General features: G+C 49.7%; 2 protein-coding genes across 7 annotated transcripts in view; one reads left to right on the top strand and one right to left on the bottom strand.

The window, feature by feature from the left end:
• Positions 1 to 18,824, bottom strand: part of LOC308335516 (low-density lipoprotein receptor-related protein 1-like) — a 209,572-nt gene that overhangs the window by 75,493 nt on the left and 115,255 nt on the right. For all 6 annotated transcript variants that reach the window (XR_013966027.1, XM_080792562.1, XM_080792563.1 and 3 more), the window contains 2 exons: positions 2,881 to 3,070; positions 1,826 to 2,030 (listed from right to left, as the gene is read on the bottom strand). Coding sequence is in view for 5 of the 6 variants with exons in the window: in XM_080792562.1 (XP_080648688.1) it covers positions 1,826 to 2,030; positions 2,881 to 3,070 (395 nt within the window). In the remaining variant the exon portion in view is untranslated. The remainder of the gene's footprint in view (positions 1 to 1,825; positions 2,031 to 2,880; positions 3,071 to 18,824) is intronic.
• Positions 10,176 to 12,697, top strand: LOC308335828 (galanin receptor type 2-like; the record flags this gene model as incomplete). Its single annotated transcript, XM_080793046.1, has 4 exons — positions 10,176 to 10,425; positions 10,660 to 10,903; positions 11,733 to 12,000; positions 12,305 to 12,697. 4 exons carry the CDS (start codon positions 10,176 to 10,178, stop codon positions 12,695 to 12,697), a joined length of 1,155 nt encoding a protein of 384 aa, XP_080649172.1.

Below are 18,824 nucleotides of genomic sequence, written 5' to 3'. Positions count from 1 at the left end.
CCGTAGCACCTGGATGGAACCTCGAGGTGAGGTTCTCCTCTTCCAGTTCTCACTGTGGTCAACTCCCTCCAGCGTAAAGTCACTGAGTTGAAGACCTGCACAACAATCAGTCTTCTTCTTCTTTGCTTCTTACCCCTCCATCTAAAGGAGTACAGCTCGTGTCTCACGGCTACAGCAGCTTGGTTTCCTTGCTTTGGGGATCCTTTCTGCTTCAACGTCCAGGAAAACATGTCTTAACTCGACAGTTGACGGTGAACTGAAGTAAAGCTGTTGGTTTCCTGCTCTGTAGAAGAACGAAGAGCTCAATAGAAAATAAAAGGAGAGTCAATGAGGTACGCTTTTAGATTCTAGAGCTGTTTGAATCTTGGCCGGAGGAGTCTTGAAGATGTGGTGATGGTTGGAGATTATTGGGAGCGCTGCTTTAACCTGGACTCTGATTTAATCTGGTCTGATTTCATCTGGACTCTCTCTGAGGCTGCAGTGTCTTTTATCCTGCTGGCTAGAGTGATGTCACAGCGGTGAGGTCATAGCAGTGATGTCATCGGCTGCGGTATATCCATATATGGCCTGCCAGCAGGTCAGCCCCGCCCAGTGTTGAACAAGTTACTTAACACTTTCCCCGCTTTTGGCGTAGACCTACGTCATTTGAATTAACCTGACCCAGCGCCATTAGTGTGAATCTACGCCCAGCGGTCTAGGCGATGGCGACGCGTCATCTTGGTCGGCGCACGCACGTACGCACGTACGCACGTACGCATGTACGCATGTACGCACACCTCATTGTTTCTGTTCCTTTCCATCGCCGTTATCCACAGCAAACATAGTGATGGTCGCGGTGATGCTTTGTGGACTGGTATCCCGTCCGACAAGTAATGCAGTGCGAGTGTGTGTGTGTGTGTGTGTGTGTGTGTGTGTGTGCGTGTACAGGTGTGTGCATGTACAGGTGCGTGTGTGTACAGGTGTGTGTGTGTACAGGTGTGTGTGTGTGTACAGGTGTGTGTGTGTGTGCACAGGTGCGTGTGTGTACAGGTGCGTGTGTGTACAGGTGTGTGTGTGTACAGGTGTGTGTGTGTGTACAGGTGTGTGTGTGTGTGTGCACAGGTGCGTGTGTGTACAGGTGTACAGGTGCGTGTGTGTACAGGTGTGTGTGTGTGTGTGTGTACAGGTGTGTGTGTGTGTACAGGTGTGTGTGTGTGTGTGTGTGTACAGGTGTATGTGTGTACAGGTGTGTGTGTGTACAGGTGTGTGTGTGTGTGTGTGTGTGTGTGTACAGGTGTGTGTGTGTGTGTGTGTACAGGTGTGTGTGTGTGTGTACAGGTGTGTGTGTGTGTGTGTGTACAGGTGTGTGTGTGTGTGTGTGTACAGGTGTGTGTGTGTGCAGGTGTGTGTGTGTGTGCACAGGTGTGTGTGTGTGTGTGTACAGGTGTGTGTGTGTGTGTGTGTGTGTACAGGTGTGTGTGTGTGTGTGTGTGTGTGTGTGTACAGGTGTGTGTGTGTGTGTGTGTGTGTGTGTGCAGGTGTGTGTGTGTGTGCACAGGTGTGTGTGGGTGTGTGTGTGTGTACAGGTGTGTGTGTGTGTGTGTGTGTGTGTGTGTGTGTGTGTGTGCAGGTGTGTGTGTGTGTGCACAGGTGTGTGTGTGTGTGTGTACAGGTGTGTGTGTGTGTGTGTGTGTGTGTGTGTGTGTGTACAGGTGTGTGTGTGTGTGTGTGTGTGTACAGGTGTGTGTGTGTGTGTGTACAGGTGTGTGTGTGTGTGTGTACAGGTGTGTGTGTGCGTGTGTGTGTACAGGTGTGTGTGCGTGCACAGGTGCGGTCGGTCACTCACGTAGCGGCGCGTGCCGTCGTACTCGCAGCGTTCGATCTTGTCCAGCGTGGCGTCCGAGAAGTAGAGCTTCTCCGCGCGGTGGTCGATGGCCAGGCCGTTGGGCGTCCGGATGTCGCTGCCGATGATCACCAGGACGTTGGAGCCGCTCAGCGTGGCACGCATGATGCTGGGAGACTGCTCGTTCCAGTTGGTCCAGAACATCAGGCTGAGGAGAACAGAACACCAGAACATCAGAACATCAGAACATCAGGCTGAGGAGAACAGAACATCAGAACATCAGAACATCAGGCTGAGGAGAACAGAACACCAGAACATCAGAACATCAGAACATCAGGCTGAGGAGAACAGAACATCAGAACATCAGAACATCAGAACATCAGAACATCAGAACATCAGGCTGAGGAGAACAGAACATCAGAACATCAGAACATCAGGCTGAGGAGAACAGAACACCAGAACATCAGAACATCAGAACATCAGGCTGAGGAGAACAGAACATCAGAACATCAGAACATCAGAACATCAGAACATCAGAACATCAGGCTGAGGAGAACAGACACCAGAACATCAGAACATCAGAACATCAGAACATCAGGCTGAGGAGAACAGACACCAGAACATCAGAACAGCTCCGAACCTCGGATGTCTGCTCGGCCAGCGGGGTAGTTTTCAAAGGGAAGAGGCAGAGAAGATCCTGAATTATAACAGTAACTCTAATATGTTATGCTTTAGCTATTGAAAAATAGCAGATCTACAAGCTCGTAGCGTGCCACCGAGTGGCGCGCTACGAGCTTGTAGATCGACTGACATAGAAACATGTCAAACTATGTCAGACTATGTCAAACATGTCGAAGAACGACTGACATAGAAACATAGCTTTTTCAGAAAACTGTCAGGATGTAGGAGAACATTCATAGAATCTGATCTCAGGTCAGAATGAAAACAGTCAGGATGTAGAAGAACATTCTGTAGAATCTGATCTCGGGTCAGAATGGGTTAATCAGACCAGTGTGTGTCCAGTGGAAACCTCGTGTGAATCTGATCTCAGGTCTGACCTTTGACACTCGTCCAGGACGAAGGCTCTGGGGTGGTCGTCCCCCGACATGCTGACCACCGTCTGGCGGTCGGCGGCGCCCCAGCGGCTCTGGTCCACCGTGTGACACGTGATGGTGGAGGTGGTGTAGCTGGTCCAGAACAGCATGTCCCAGGCCCGGTGGTACGCCAGGCCCTCCACCGAGCCCACGTCTAGGACACACACACACACACACACACACACACACACACACACACACAGAGACACGCGCACACACACACACACACACACACACACACACACACACACACACACACAATGTAGGCATTTAGCAGACGCTCTTAATCCAGAGCGACTTACATTAAGCAAGAACAAAAAGCATGGGAATACATCACATAAAAATAATTTATCATGAAACATGCATAAGCTAAGAACGTAACAGTGGAATATCTATATAATGAAACTACACATATAAACTATACATATATACTATACTATGCTATACATATGTACTATGACGTGCTATGACTACAATCAATGCAATTATAGTGCTGTCTACATAACATGCTATAAGTCTGTATCAAATACTATCTAATGGGAAGTGCATTCCAACAGTTTTGGAGACACACAGACACACACACACACACACACGCACAGACACAGACACACACAGACACAAACAGACACACACACACACACACACAGAGTTTTTTTTTCATTTTTTGCCTTAAAAATATATTTTGGAGGCTTTTTCGGACAAAGGGAGAGTCGGGGTGGGGGGGGGGTGTAGTGACAGGCAGCAAAAGGTGGTCGTCAGGATCGGGATTCGAACACGCGTCTCGCTGTGAGGCTGCATTAGAGCCTTGTATGAGGCCTGGACCGCTAGGCCCGAGGGCACCCACCAGTGGAAGGTCATGTGACAGCAGCCCAAAGCACAGAGAACAGGCCTCGTCACCATCGACGAGGCCAGCAGAACTTTTTCCATGTCTCGACTCCAGACGGGAATGTTCAACTTTCGCTTCTTTTTTTTTTCTCCTCCTCCTTCTCGACCTTGAGATGAGTAAGAGGCTGAGCGCGCTCACAGCGCTCCACCCCGGGTCTCTCAGAGGACGCAGAGAGTACACAGACAGAAATGTAATCAAGTACATTTCAATTCTGTCCCGTAGACGGAAGATTTTTGGAGATCTCCATATTCCAACACTACTTTGTGTGACTCTATATAGCATTCAGGATATTGTGGAATAGTTGTGTGGCTACGAGAGACTTCACTGCATGTCTAAGATCACTTCTCTCTGAATGGAAACATGTCTAAGATCACTTCTCTCTGAATGGAAACATGTCTAAGATCACAACATGTCTAAGATCACTTCTCTCTGAATGGAAACATGTCTACCATACCATACCACACCATCTTTATTTCTATAGCACATTTAAATAACAACAAGTTGTACCAAAGTGCTTAACAATAAAATAATAAAAATCACAACTTAATTTAAAAACAAACAACATACAGTACACAGTGTCACTTTCAACAACAAAGCTCATATATGCTATATGAAAAGCCAAAGAATAAAAATATGTCTTGAGGCGTGATTTAAACACCTGAAGAGTGGGGGGCTTGTCTTGTGTGCAGAGGCAGCTCATTCCAGAGCTTGGGAGCTGCCACTGCAATCACACACATCACAGTCTAAGATCACTGCTCTCTGAATGGAAACATGTCTAAGATCACTGCTCTCTGAATGGAAACATGTCTAAGATCACTTCTCTCTGAATGGAAACATGTCTAAGATCACTTCTCTCTGAAGGGAAAGTGTCAGAATGTGTTCCATCATCCTCTACGCTGTGGTTCAACTGGGAGAACATTCAGTACAACGTTCTGCCAAAGAGGAAGAACGCCTCGTTCCCCGCAGGAGAGACTGAGCAGCTGCTACACCGCTGAACAACATTCCCTCACGGACACACACACACACACACACACACACACACACAGGCACGCACAGGGACGTGCACACATAGACATCAAAGGGGGCTTCAGCACGCACACACACACACACACACACACACACACACACACACACACACACACACGTGCACACATAGACATCAAAGGGGGCTTCAGCCCCTGCCCCTCCCCGGCCCCCGCCTGTAAAAAATCCCTCACGCACACGCACACACACACACACACACACACACACGTGCACACATAGACATCAAAGGGGGCTTCAGCCCCTGCCCCTGCCCCTCCCCCCCCCCCCCCGTCTGTAAAACAACCCTTTCCAGACCACGAATGCATCATTTACTTTTGACTACATGGTGAAAGAAATGCAAATGCTCTCCTCTCCTCTCCTCTCCCACACACACACACACACACACACACACACACCCACCCAGGCGCATGCACACACACACACACACACACACACACACACACACACACACCCAGGCGCACACACACACACACCCACCCAGGCGCACGCACACACACACACACACACACACACACACACCCAGGCACACGCGCGCACACACACCCAGGGGCGCGCAAGTGCACATCACGGAACATGGATAATAAACACTCTCTCCGGGCCAGCTGGGATGAGGAACTCTGGGAACTCACACAGTGCCAAAGAACGGGTTAATTATGTCCTCCAGACCTGACCTGAGGTCAGTTGTTGTTGCAGTGAAACACAGTGAGCGTCATGTGGAGGAGTCATAGAACTGTTCCTGGAATAAGAGGATTGTGGTTTAAAAATAAATAAGAAACCTGTCAAATATTGTCGGGGAGGTGTCTATGACGCTCATATTTCATACAGTCTGTTTCTAGCAAAAATGTAACTAATTCAGCAGCACTAACAATAGTGTTTTCTCTCAGTCAGTTGATTCTTCATATCCATATGAGTGAAACGGCCGGGATGACTTGTTCATTTTTCAAACACAGTTGTTATATGAGGCGATCTAAAATCCTCCTATATGGGGATTATAATGCAAATAAGAAATACATGAACCTGTGGATTTAGCGCCCTCTGGTGATACTGATAGCAACATTCAGCCTCAATCCTAAATCGGTTTAAATGACTGGGATGCTGTGTTTTCTGTAAACTCACTAAACTGTGCACGTGCACACACATCTATGGAATGAACTTCCCATTGCAGTCAGAACTACAGACTCACTCCCAATCTAAACTATGGAATGAACTTCCCATTACAGTCAGAACTACAGACTCACTCCCAATCTAAACTATGGAATGAATTTCACATTGCAGTCAGAACTACAGACTCACTCCCAATCTAAACTATGGAATGAACTTCCCATTGCAGTCAGAACTACAGACTCACTCCCAATCTAAACTATGGAATGAACTTCCCATCGCAGTCAGAACTACAGACTCACTCCCAATCTAAACTATGGAATGAACTTCCCACTGCAGTCAGAACTACAGACTCGCTCCTAATCTTCCGCCGTAGTCTGAAAACCCACCTCTTCAGACTCCATCTTAGCCCGTAGCACTTGCCCTAGACTCCACAACCTTACAGGCGTATGCAAAGGCTCAACTTATAATATAATTATGTAACTCACAGTAGATAGCATTTTATGTAGACATAGCACTCTATAGTACATTTCTTGCTATGCTTTCTATTTCCTTTTTTATTTTGTATTGAGTGGTGTAAGAGTGACATCTGTCGGCAGTAGTGGTCACGCGCAAGATAGGCTCGTATGCGCATGCGAGGACTGACTGCTGGTCAGAAGGACGATGGACATTGTTTTTGATGGGTGTTGTGGAGCTGTCGATTACCTAGCCGAAACTAGCCACTATCTGAAACTGACTGAAAATAATGTGTTGAGTTTAATAAATGTGTTTCAAATATGCTCGAGTAAGTCACTGTCTCACCCGTCGATAACCCCTTTGCGGAAGGAGTTGCTGAATTTGAGGAGTAATTTAGTAAAACCGTACAGTTTAATTATATAGATATTCCACTGTTAGGTTCGTAGCTTATGTATTATTCTTGATGACTATTTATTTAAATGTGATGTATTACCATGGTGTTGTTCTTGCTTACTGTAAATGTCTCTGGATTCAGAGCGTGTTCTAAATGCCTATACATTGTAAATTGTAAGTATGCACTTCGACTATAACAACAATTAATAACAACAGTTAACCCCGCGTTGCTCCGTCTCTGCGTCTACGTCGAGAGAACAAACGAGAGAGCAAAGCTCGACGTTTATACGATTTATGGTTTTAGAGTTTGCACGATTTTTATGGCCCTCATCCACAGGTGTGGCGATGTTGATAACGGCGGTCAGACGCGGAGCGCTCCAGGACGATGGTCAATAATTACCCCGATTTGTAAAGCAAACACTGTCTCTGTCGCCCAGGGATCTGTGTATATATTTACATACCCGTGTGTGCGTGTGCGTGCATGTGTGTGTGTTCGTGCGCGTGTGTGTGTGTGTGTGTGTGTGTGTTCGTGCGTGTGTGTGTGTGTGTGTGCGTGTGTGCGTGCGTGTGTGCACACACGTAAAAGGCACTGAGATTATTTAACGTCTCTGCCGGTGGAAACCTGGTATGTCCTAAACTGTAAACGTTTCAGGATTCAAATTTGATAAAAAAAAAAAAGAAAAACAGCAAAAAGTAGCAGATCTACAAGCGCCACGTCTCTCCAGCTTTGCGAATATGCCGCTTTGTGTGTGACACAAAAAAGTTAACAAAAAAGGTTCAAACATGGAGACAATGAATTGCATTTTTATGGCGCTTTTCTATGCACTACGTGCCTACTCAAAGCGCTTTACAATGATTCATTCATTCATACATCGGGAGGCGAACAAGCGGCGAACAGTCGACTCCAGCGTCCTCACTTCCTACCCCCAATCCAACCCTTGATGCTGAGTGCCAAGCAGGGAGAGGCACTGGGGTCCCATTATTAACAGTCTTTGGTATGATGACCCGGCCGGGGATCGAACCCCGACCTCCCAGTCTCAGGGCGGACACTCTAACCACAAGACCACTGAGCTGGTACAACTGGAGATAAGAGGTGTTTCTGCCCTGACGACATAAAGACGGAAACTGTGGGAAACACTCCCACAGTGGCAGACGCTCCCTATCTCCTGTCCCTGTCACACTGCAGGAATGACCACTCAGACACTCCCCTCTCTCTCTCTCTCTCTCTGTGTCACCATGTGGGTCCAGAGTTCACTACAGTGTCTCACACACTGCTCACATTCACCTGCCTTTCTATCCTAGAGTAGTCACCGATCCGTTACGGGACTCGTTTGGGACATCAATCGACCCCCTCTCTGGGTGCACGGACCCCCCTCCTAGGGGCACAGACAGACAGACAGACAGACTCCCTCCTAGGGGCACAGACAGACAGACAGACAGACCCCCTCCTAGGGGCACAGACAGACCCCCTCCTAGGGGCACCGACAGACAGACAGACAGACAGACTCCCTCCTAGGGGCACAGACAGACAGACAGACAGACAGACTCCCTCCTAGGGGCGGGCACAGACAGACAGACAGACAGACAGACTCCCTCCTAGGGGCATAGACAGACAGACAGACAGACAGACAGACCCCCTCCTAGGGGCACAGACAGACCCCCTCCTAGGGGCACAGACAGACCCCCTCCTAGGGGCACCGACAGACAGACAGACAGACCCCCTCCCGGGCGAGATCTAGCAGCTAAGACCGGTGGCTGATTGCGGAGCGGGCGAGGCAGCACACACACACACACACACACACACACACACACACACACACACACACACACACACACACACACACACACACACACACACACACACACACACACACACACACACACACACACAGCGCACACACACACACAGCACACGGCTTGCCTTGATGATATAGAGACATCACGCAGAGAAGCCTGATTGATCTGAGCCGTCGACAGGGAATCGGAGCGTTTATAGAGGCTCAGCTCTCTGAGAAAACGCCCTGCGGCCGCGGAGACGACAACGTTCCTGACAGCAGGAGAACAACGTTCCTGACAGCAGGAGGACAACGTTCCTGACAGCAGGAGGACAACGTTCCTGACAGCAGGAGAACAACGTTCCTGACAGCAGGAGGACAACGTTCCTGACAGCAGGAGGACAACGTTCCTGACAGCAGGAGGACAGCGTTCCTGACAGCAGGAGGACAGCGTTCCTGACAGCAGGAGAACAACGTTCCTGACAGCAGGAGGACAACGTTCCTGACAGCAGGAGGGCCGACTGGCCTGGCTGAGTGACGGAGAGGAGAGGAGAGATGCAGGGATCAGCCGCTCTACACAGCGTCTCATCTCCTCCCTGTCCCGTTCACGCTCCTTCAGCGCTGCACGTCCGCTGGTGCGTCTTTGTTTACATTCCTAACACGTTGTACTAGTTAGTATAACGGGAGTTGCCGACAGATTCAGCTGCGGAGCTCTGAATGCATATCAGAGAGATTTAACTCTTGTTGCTTAATACTTAAATGCTTTTTGACCATTAAGCCACATATATTCATTCATTCATTCAAGACTTATTCAAGACATATTCAAGGCGGGAACCCAGAGTTAAAAACGCCTACGTTAAATCTATCGCATTTCTTGGTCACCCAAAACGTAGGCTGCATTTTTGTAACCACGATGACAGAGACCGGGCCGACCCGGGACGGGACTGGACGATAATTATATCAAAGCTAATTTTTCGATTAAAATAGGAATCTGGTATCATAAAATAATGTCAAAAACATCAAAACTAATCAGGGGTGGATTGACTTTTCGCCACTCGTTAAAAACGGCAACGTGACCAATGAGATTCTAGAACAAGAGACGAAACTCAGTGAGTTTTTTAGGATCACCACTAGATGGCGCATCACTCCAAGATGTCGGCAGCACTTTCCTTTTTTTTTCTTTTTTTTTAATCATAATTTTTAGCCCACGATTTTGCAACCCATTCTTTTCTTTGTTAATTATCTAATGTAATCCTGGGCGCTACACTTCCTCTGCCAACCTGAGGGGGGCAGCGGACTGACCTCATGCTTCACGGCGGCAGCACTTTCTATGCAACACTTCGAACACACACGTAAACACATGCACGGCCGTGCGCGCACGCGCACACATGCACGCGCACACAGGCACGCGCACACATGCACCCTGACATTCTGAATGAATATGTTACTCATTTCTGCTTTGACCTTTTCAAGGCGACCGGAAGTGGCGTCATCACTCCAAGATGGCGCTGGTGGTTATACTATGGGACTTATTAACGGGAGTGTCGTCTCTTCGTTCTAGAATCTCTTTGGCGTGACTGAGCGGATCGGACGACACTTCCATGATGGAGGTGTGGAACTCTTCAGGAGGAGGAGGAGGGGGAGGAGGAGGGGGGGCAGCGGGGAACGGCAGCGGTCAGCGCACGGCGGAGCAGGTCCTGGTGCCCGTCCTGGACGTGTTGATGATGGCGCTGGGCGTCACGGGCCACGCCCTGGTGCTGGCCGTCCTGTGTGGGCGTGGCGGGCGCAGGAGGAGGGGGGGGAGGGGCGGTCTCCAGGGATCCACGGGGGGGGCCATGTCGGGCCCGGGGACAGGTGTGTTATTGTGTAGCCTATGTTAGGTTCTGTTCTGTTATTGTGTAGTAGAGCCTATGTTAGGTTCTGTTCTGTTATTGTGTAGTATAGCCTATGTTAGGTTCTGTTCTGTTATTGTGTAGTATAGCCTATGTTAGGTTCTGTTCTGTTATTGTGTAGTAGGTTCTGTAGGTACCGACGTCCTCCTGTCCTCCTGGTGGCGCTGTGACCTCCTGCTCCTCTCTCTCCCAACAGGCACCGACGTCCTTCTGGTGGCGCTGAGCGTGGCCGACCTCCTCCTCCTCGCCACGCTGCCGTTCCACACGGCCGCCGTGGCCACGCAGCACTGGCCCTTCGGCGACTTCCTGTGCCGCGCCCTCAGCTTCCTGGGCGCCGCCTGCGCCTCGGCCTCCGCCTTCACGCTGGCGGCGCTGGCCGTGTCGCGCTACCTCACGGTGGTGACGCCCGCCGCGGCCTACCGGCTGCTGTCCCCACGGAGGTACTGATATATACACACATCCATTACTACCTGTCCCCACGGAGGTACTAATATATACACACATCCATTACTACCTGTCCCCACGGAGGTAGTAATGTACACACACAGCCTGTCTGTCCCCACACAGAATTCGTGTCGTTACACCACATTTCCAGTAGATAAGGAGTGCTGGGTTGCGCCCCGACAATAGTCGCTACTAGTCAACGAGTTGAGAGCTTGTCCAAAAGCGCTCCTCTTACGAGATGTCAGCCCCCCTGCCTCTCTAACACTTTCTGCACACAGCCACGGCCTACCGCCTGCTGTCCCCACGCAGGGAATACTCTCAGGGTGACCGCGGCTGCAGCTCTACTCTGGGTCCCGGCCTCCCTGTCTGTCTGTCAGTATACTGCCACACTATCAAAAGAGCTGCGGACTGTTTCGGATGCGGACAGCCGAAAAACCGGGTTTTTAGACAGCTGGTGGATGGAAAAAAAAAGCTCCACTTCTGCGGACGACTTCCGCGACCGCTTGCGGACGACCGCGGACGACTTGCGCTCTCTCCTCAGCTTCTTTCGTCCGCGGAAGGTGGAGCTTAATTCCCGTCCACCAGCTGTCTAAAAACAGCTGCGCACCAACACGCCGTCACAGCTTCTTCTGTAGATCTACAAGCTCTCTGTCCCTCTCTCTCCCTCTCAGGGTCACGGGGGTCAATAGATCTACAAGCTCTCTGTCCCTCTCTCTCCCTCAGGGTCACGGGGGTCAATAGATCTACAAGCTCTCTGTCCCTCTCTCTCCCTCAGGGTCACGGGGGTCAATAGATCTACAAGCTCTCTGTCCCTCTCTCTGTCAGGGTCACGGGGGTCGTAGCGCTCCTCTGGATCCCGGCCTGCGCTCTGGCGGCTCCTCAGCTGGACTTCCGCACCGTGGTGACTCCGCGGCGCCCCCCGGAGGCGGAACGCCTGGCGTGCTTCGCCTTCCTGTCGCAGCAGGAGCAGCTGGCCATGGGCCTGTGTCACTTCCTGCTGGCCTTCCTGCTGCCGCTGGCGACCATCGCCGTGGCGTACGGCGGCATCTACGCCTTCCTGTGGCGGAGTCGGCGCGACGGCAGAGCGCCCCAGGTGAGGCCGGAGGACGAAGGCAAAGTCGTACCATTTCTCACACACGACAACCGGGTCTGATGGAGGGGAAAGGAACTGGTTGGAATAACGTGTTCCTTCCACGCGCTACGTCCAACCAGGGAAACTCCCCCCTGTCAGGTGTAAAGGAGCAACTTGGACACTCAGGCATGAAGGAAGCATGAGTTAAGTCCGTTGCTCTCCCCAGGTTGGCGGAGGGTGTGTAGAGCCCCTCTCTCTACCGCCCCCTACAGGTTGGAGCACTGCTACCAGAACAAGGTGACCCATATCTCTCTCTCTCTACCAGGTGGAGCGCTACCAGAGCAAGGTGACCCAGACGTCGGTGGCTCTGGTCCTGTCCTTCACGCTGTGCTGGCTGCCGTCCTACGGCCTGACGCTGGCGCTGCTGGCCTCCCGCAGCCAGGGGGCGGCGGGGGCCTCACCGCGCTACGGCGCCTTCAGCGCCGTCGCCCGCTTCACGGCCGTCGCCTCCACCGTCGTGAACCCCGTCCTCTACGTGCTCATGTCCCAGAAGTTCAGACGGGACGTCCTGGCACTGCTGAGGAGGAGGAGGAGGAGGGAGGGGGAGGGGGAGGAGGAGGAGGGGGGAGGGGCAGGGGGTGTGGTCAACGGGGGAGGGGCGAGTGGCGGGGCAGGGGGTGTGGTCAACGTAGCCATGACCCCGAGTGGAATAGTATAAGAGAGTGGCGACACGCTTCCAAACATTGGAACTATCCCATTGAGACAAAGCGGGGTGCTATGGTGGGCTAAAGTTCCAAACATTGGAACTATCCCATTGAGACAAAGCAGGGTGCCTATGGGCTATAGTTCCAAACGTTGGAACTATCCCATTGAGACAAAGCGGGGTGCTATGGTGGGCTATAGTTTTAAAGTATTGTACAGTGACAACTAAAGTCTCTTAATGTTTATTTTGTACTATTACAAAAAAAACGATCAAAAATGAAGGGATTTAAGATCATTAAAGCTGGGCTGTTGCCGTGAGTCATTGTGCATTCTGCCAACTTCTGGTCGACTATGTAGAAAAGCCGCCATTGGACTGAAGCCACATGAGTGAACACTGTCGTATTCCAATGGCTCTGGCCATGACAACCCAAGCCCCCAGAACCACACCCCCAGAACTACACCCCCAGAACTACACCCCCAGAACCACACCCCCATAAACCACACCCCCTGGAACCACGCCCCCCATAACCGAGGGGTGGGGGTGTTTGTTAAGCTCAATGGACATGCTGGCCAATCATAGGCACTGCAGTGGATTACGGTTGGGGGCGGGGCCATGCAGACACATGAACGACCAATGGGCTGCTTAAAACGCGTCACATAAGCCCCGCCCCCTCACATAGGCCCCGCCCATCACATACACCACGCCCCTCACATAGGCCCCGCCCCATTACACTTTTCCAACCCGGAAGAAGCTGGGGTGGAAATGGAGTATATGCGCCGGATTTAATGTTTGTTTTTACGTCAATGTTTGTTTTAAAAACGCCATTTGTTTTGTCCCTATAAACACAAACATTAAATCACATTAACAATAAAGATAATTTAATGTTTGTTTTGACACCATCATTTCACACGGGTGTGATTTTTGATATTTAGCTATTAGTGTACAAACATTGAATTCCCATTGACAATGAATGGGGAATGTAAGTCATGATGATAAGATTATATATAGCGCCCCTCACTTCACTCGGGTGTGATTTTTAACTCTATACTGGGAAGTGGGAACCCCCTCAAGGACCCCTGGGGACCTCACTCCAGAGGGCCACTATAGTTCCACACTCACTCCAGAGGGCCACTATAGTTCCACACTCACTCCAGAGGGCCACTATAGTTCCACACTCACTCCAGAGGGCCACTATAGTTCCACACTCACTCCAGAGGGCCACTATAGTTCCACACTCACTCCAGAGGGCCACTATAGTTCCACACTCACTCCAGAGGGTCACTATAATTCCACACTCACTCCAGAGGGGCCACTATAGTTCCACACTCACTCCAGAGGGCCACTATAGTTCCACACTCACTCCAGAGGGCCACTATAGTTCCACACTCACTCCAGAGAGCCACTATATTTACACACTCACTCCAGAGGGCCACTATTGTTCCACACTCACTCCAGAGGGCCACTATAGTTCTACACTCACTCCAGAGGGCCACTATAGTTCCACACTCACTCCAGAGGGCCACTATAGTTCCACACTCACTCCAGAGGGCCACTATAGTTCCACACTCACTCCAGAGGGCCACTATAGTTCCACACTCACTCCAGAGGGCCACTATAGTTCCACACTCACTCCAGAGGGCCACTATAGTTCCACACTCACTCCAGAGGGCCACTATAGTTCCACACTCACTCCAGAGGGCCACTATAGTTCCACACTCACTCCAGAGGGCCACTATAGTTCCACACTCACTCCAGAGGGCCACATTGCATATTACTGTCATAGCAAAAATAGCCGATCTACAAGCTCAAAACGCATTTTGAGCTTGTAGATCTGCTATTTTTTTGCCATTATTTGAATTGAAATCCTGAATTATTTTGTTTTGCTATTTTTGAATCCTGAAAAAGATATTTTTTTATTTAATTTCAAATGCCTTTGATTATAGCTTATAGTTATGTTAACTTTATGAACTAAATACAAATACATTGGACAATAAGAAAAGACAATAACATTTTAATACTACTCATTAGGCTACTAATTCAGACTCAGTATTTAAAGCGGGTCATAGTTGGAGATATAAATAATATTCCGATATTAATCAGATTTTATTTTTAAAACATCATGAATGGAGTCATGTGGTTTCCTCTCGACAGCAACACATTATTATTATCACCAGAGAGTTGTGTATAATTTATTATTATTATTAACACGTGTACGCTGACTGTTCTACTGATTGGGTCTGGCTTATTGCACTACCTTTCATTTCAAAAAGATTTTCATTGCGAAACTGTAAAAACTGTAAAAAACACGCCGCCAGCGCCCACAGCGTCCCGAGCGGGAATCTAGCTGTGAGCGGACAGCACTACCTGGGGGGGGCTCGGGACGCTGTGGGCGCTGGCGGCGTGTTTCCTCCTCCGCGTCATCAGTGCCCACACCCGAAGGCGGGGTTGACGAAAGGGCCTTTCTGTGTGGAGTTAGCATGTTCTCCCCGTAGGTACCCTCACAAAAAAACATGCAGTAATCCTGGTCACTAAACTGCCTCCCCCTGGCCAGCCGGGGCGCCTGATGGAGGGGAAAGGAACTGGTTGGAATAACGTGTTCCTTCCACGCAACCAGGGAAACTCCCCCCCCGGTCAGGTGTAAAGGAGCAACTTGGACACTCAGGCATGAAGGAAGCATGAGTTAAGTCCGTTGCTCTCCCCAGGTTGGCGGAGGGTGTGTAGAGCCCAGGATCACATTAGATTAGATGATTGACACAGGGGTGAAAAATGGGTTACAAAATCGTGGGATAAAAAAATATAAGAAACTGTAAAAACTAAGAAAATGTAATATTCTGTGTTATTAGAAAACCAATTCCACACACTTTTTACAACTGTATAAGCGACAATAAAGTCATGTTTGATATGGAATGACGTGGAAGACTCCATCTTCTCTGTGGTGAATATACTGCATTTACTCAAATACTGTATTTAACACTTGTTTTGGCCCAGGAATCTTTCAGAATAAAAGGTGCTCAGCAGATGAGGCAGATTTTACTCTGAAAAGCCTCACCTTCCATTTCCCCCCAAAAACCCAGGAGGTATACTCTTCCATTACTACATCGCGCTAACTCGTCAGATCTCTCCCCATAGGAGCGTTAATATTCTAAACGAGATGCTTGATTATATTAGGTCAGAAATGTGTTAAGAAACTTGACTGAGTTACTTTTACTAGTTCTAGCTACTTTGAACATTTGGATAATTCTATAATTACAAAACATACGCTGAATAATTAAGCGCTTCATTTTGTATGGCTTGCATGGCCCAGGTGGGCCCATACGGGTACAACTGGTTCCATGTGGACATTCTCAGAGTTACATGTGCAAACACGCACGTGTGCGCGCGCACACACACACACACACACACACACACACACACACACACAGCGAGCGGATAGGGGTTAAACTATCAAAGTCAAAGTCATACGATTTGTCACACACGTCACCACACTGAGAGCAGTACAGAGCAGTAGCAGGTCAGTCTATGACGTCAGGCCTCTACGACACACCAACTTGGCCTACATGTGACATCATGTCTACGTCACACGTAGGCCCGCTAACCTATATAAGAGCCGACCCACACAGCAGGACTGATGTGACATCATGTCTACGTCACACGTAGGCCCGCTAACCTATATAAGAGACGACCCACACAGCAAGACTGATGTGACATCATGTCTACGTCACACGTAGGCCCGCTAACCTATATAAGAGACGACCCACACAGCAGGACTGATGTGACATCATGTCTACGTCACACGTAGGCCCGCTAACCTATATAAGAGCCGACCCACACAGCAGGACTAACCTATATAAGAGCCGACCCACACAGCAGGACTAACCTATATAAGAGCCGACCCACACAGCAGGACTAACCTATATAAGAGCCGACCCACACAGCAGGACTAACCTATATAAGAGCCGACCCACACAGCAGGACTGTATAAGAACCTAACCTATATAAGAGCCGACCCACACAGCAGGACTGTATAAGAACCTAACCTATATAAGAGCCGACCCACACAGCAGGACTGTATAAGAACCTAACCTATATAAGAGCCGACCCACACAGCAGGACTGTATAAGAACCTAACCTATATAAGAGCCGACCCACACAGCAGGACTGTATAAGAACCTAACCTATATAAGAGCCGACCCACACAGCAGGACTGTATAAGAACCTAACCTATATAAGAGCCGACCCACACAGCAGGACTGTATAAGAACCTAACCTATATAAGAGCCGACCCACACAGCAGGACTGTATAAGAACCTAACCTATATAAGAGCCGACCCACACAGCAGGACTGTATAAGAACCTAACCTATATAAGAGCCGACCCACACAGCAGGACTGTATAAGAACCTAACCTATATAAGAGCCGACCCACACAGCAGGACTGTGTGACTCTAACCTATATAAGAGCCGACCCACACAGCAGGACTGTGTGACTCTAACCTATATAAGAGCCGACCCACACAGCAGGACTAACCTATATAAGAGCCGACCCACACAGCAGGACTAACCTATATAAGAGCCGACCCACACAGCAGGACTAACCTATATAAGAGCCGACCCACACAGCAGGACTAACCTATATAAGAGCCGACCCACACAGCAGGACTAACCTATATAAGAGCCGACCCACACAGCAGGACTAACCTATATAAGAGCCGACCCACACAGCAGGACTAACCTATATAAGAGCCGACCCACACAGCAGGACTAACCTATATAAGAGCCGACCCACACAGCAGGACTAACCTATATAAGAGCCGACCCACACAGCAGGACTAACCTATATAAGAGCCGACCCACACAGCAGGACTAACCTATATAAGAGCCGACCCACACAGCAGGACTAACCTATATAAGAGCCGACCCACACAGCAGGACTAACCTATATAAGAGCCGACCCACACAGCAGGACTAACCTATATAAGAGCCGACCCACACAGCAGGACTAACCTATATAAGAGCCGACCCACACAGCAGGACTAACCTATATAAGAGCCGACCCACACAGCAGGACTAACCTATATAAGAGCCGACCCACACAGCAGGACTAACCTATATAAGAGCCGACCCACACAGCAGGACTAACCTATATAAGAGCCGACCCACACAGCAGGACTAACCTATATAAGAGCCGACCCACACAGCAGGACTAACCTATATAAGAGCCGACCCACACAGCAGGACTAACCTATATAAGAGCCGACCCACACAGCAGGACTAACCTATATAAGAGCCGACCCACACAGCAGGACTAACCTATATAAGAGCCGACCCACACAGCAGGACTAACCTATATAAGAGCCGACCCACACAGCAGGACTAACCTATATAAGAGCCGACCCACACAGCAGGACTAACCTATATAAGAGCCGACCCACACAGCAGGACTAACCTATATAAGAGCCGACCCACACAGCAGGACTAACCTATATAAGAGCCGACCCACACAGCAGGACTAACCTATATAAGAGCCGACCCACACAGCAGGACTAACCTATATAAGAGCCGACCCACACAGCAGGACTAACCTATATAAGAGCCGACCCACACAGCAGGACTAACCTATATAAGAGCCGACCCACACAGCAGGACTAACCTATATAAGAGCCGACCCACACAGCAGGACTAACCTATATAAGAGCCGACCCACACAGCAGGACTAACCTATATAAGAGCCGACCCACACAGCAGGACTAACCTATATAAGAGCCGACCCACACAGCAGGACTAACCTATATAAGAGCCGACCCACACAGCAGGACTAACCTATATAAGAGCCGACCCACACAGCAGGACTAACCTATATAAGAGCCGACCCACACAGCAGGACTAACCTATATAAGAGCCGACCCACACAGCAGGACTAACCTATATAAGAGCCGACCCACACAGCAGGACTAACCTATATAAGAGCCGACCCACACAGCAGGACTAACCTATATAAGAGCCGACCCACACAGCAGGACTAACCTATATAAGAGCCGACCCACACAGCAGGACTAACCTATATAAGAGCCGACCCACACAGCAGGACTAACCTATATAAGAGCCGACCCACACAGCAGGACTAACCTATATAAGAGCCGACC

This window comes from Protomyctophum bolini (genome assembly GCF_963924005.1).
Source record: "Protomyctophum bolini genome assembly, chromosome: 20".
Classification (NCBI taxonomy): Eukaryota; Metazoa; Chordata; class Actinopteri; order Myctophiformes; family Myctophidae; genus Protomyctophum; species Protomyctophum bolini.
Note: the sequence above shows the minus strand (reverse complement) of the source record. Positions and strands in the feature narration are given on the sequence as shown.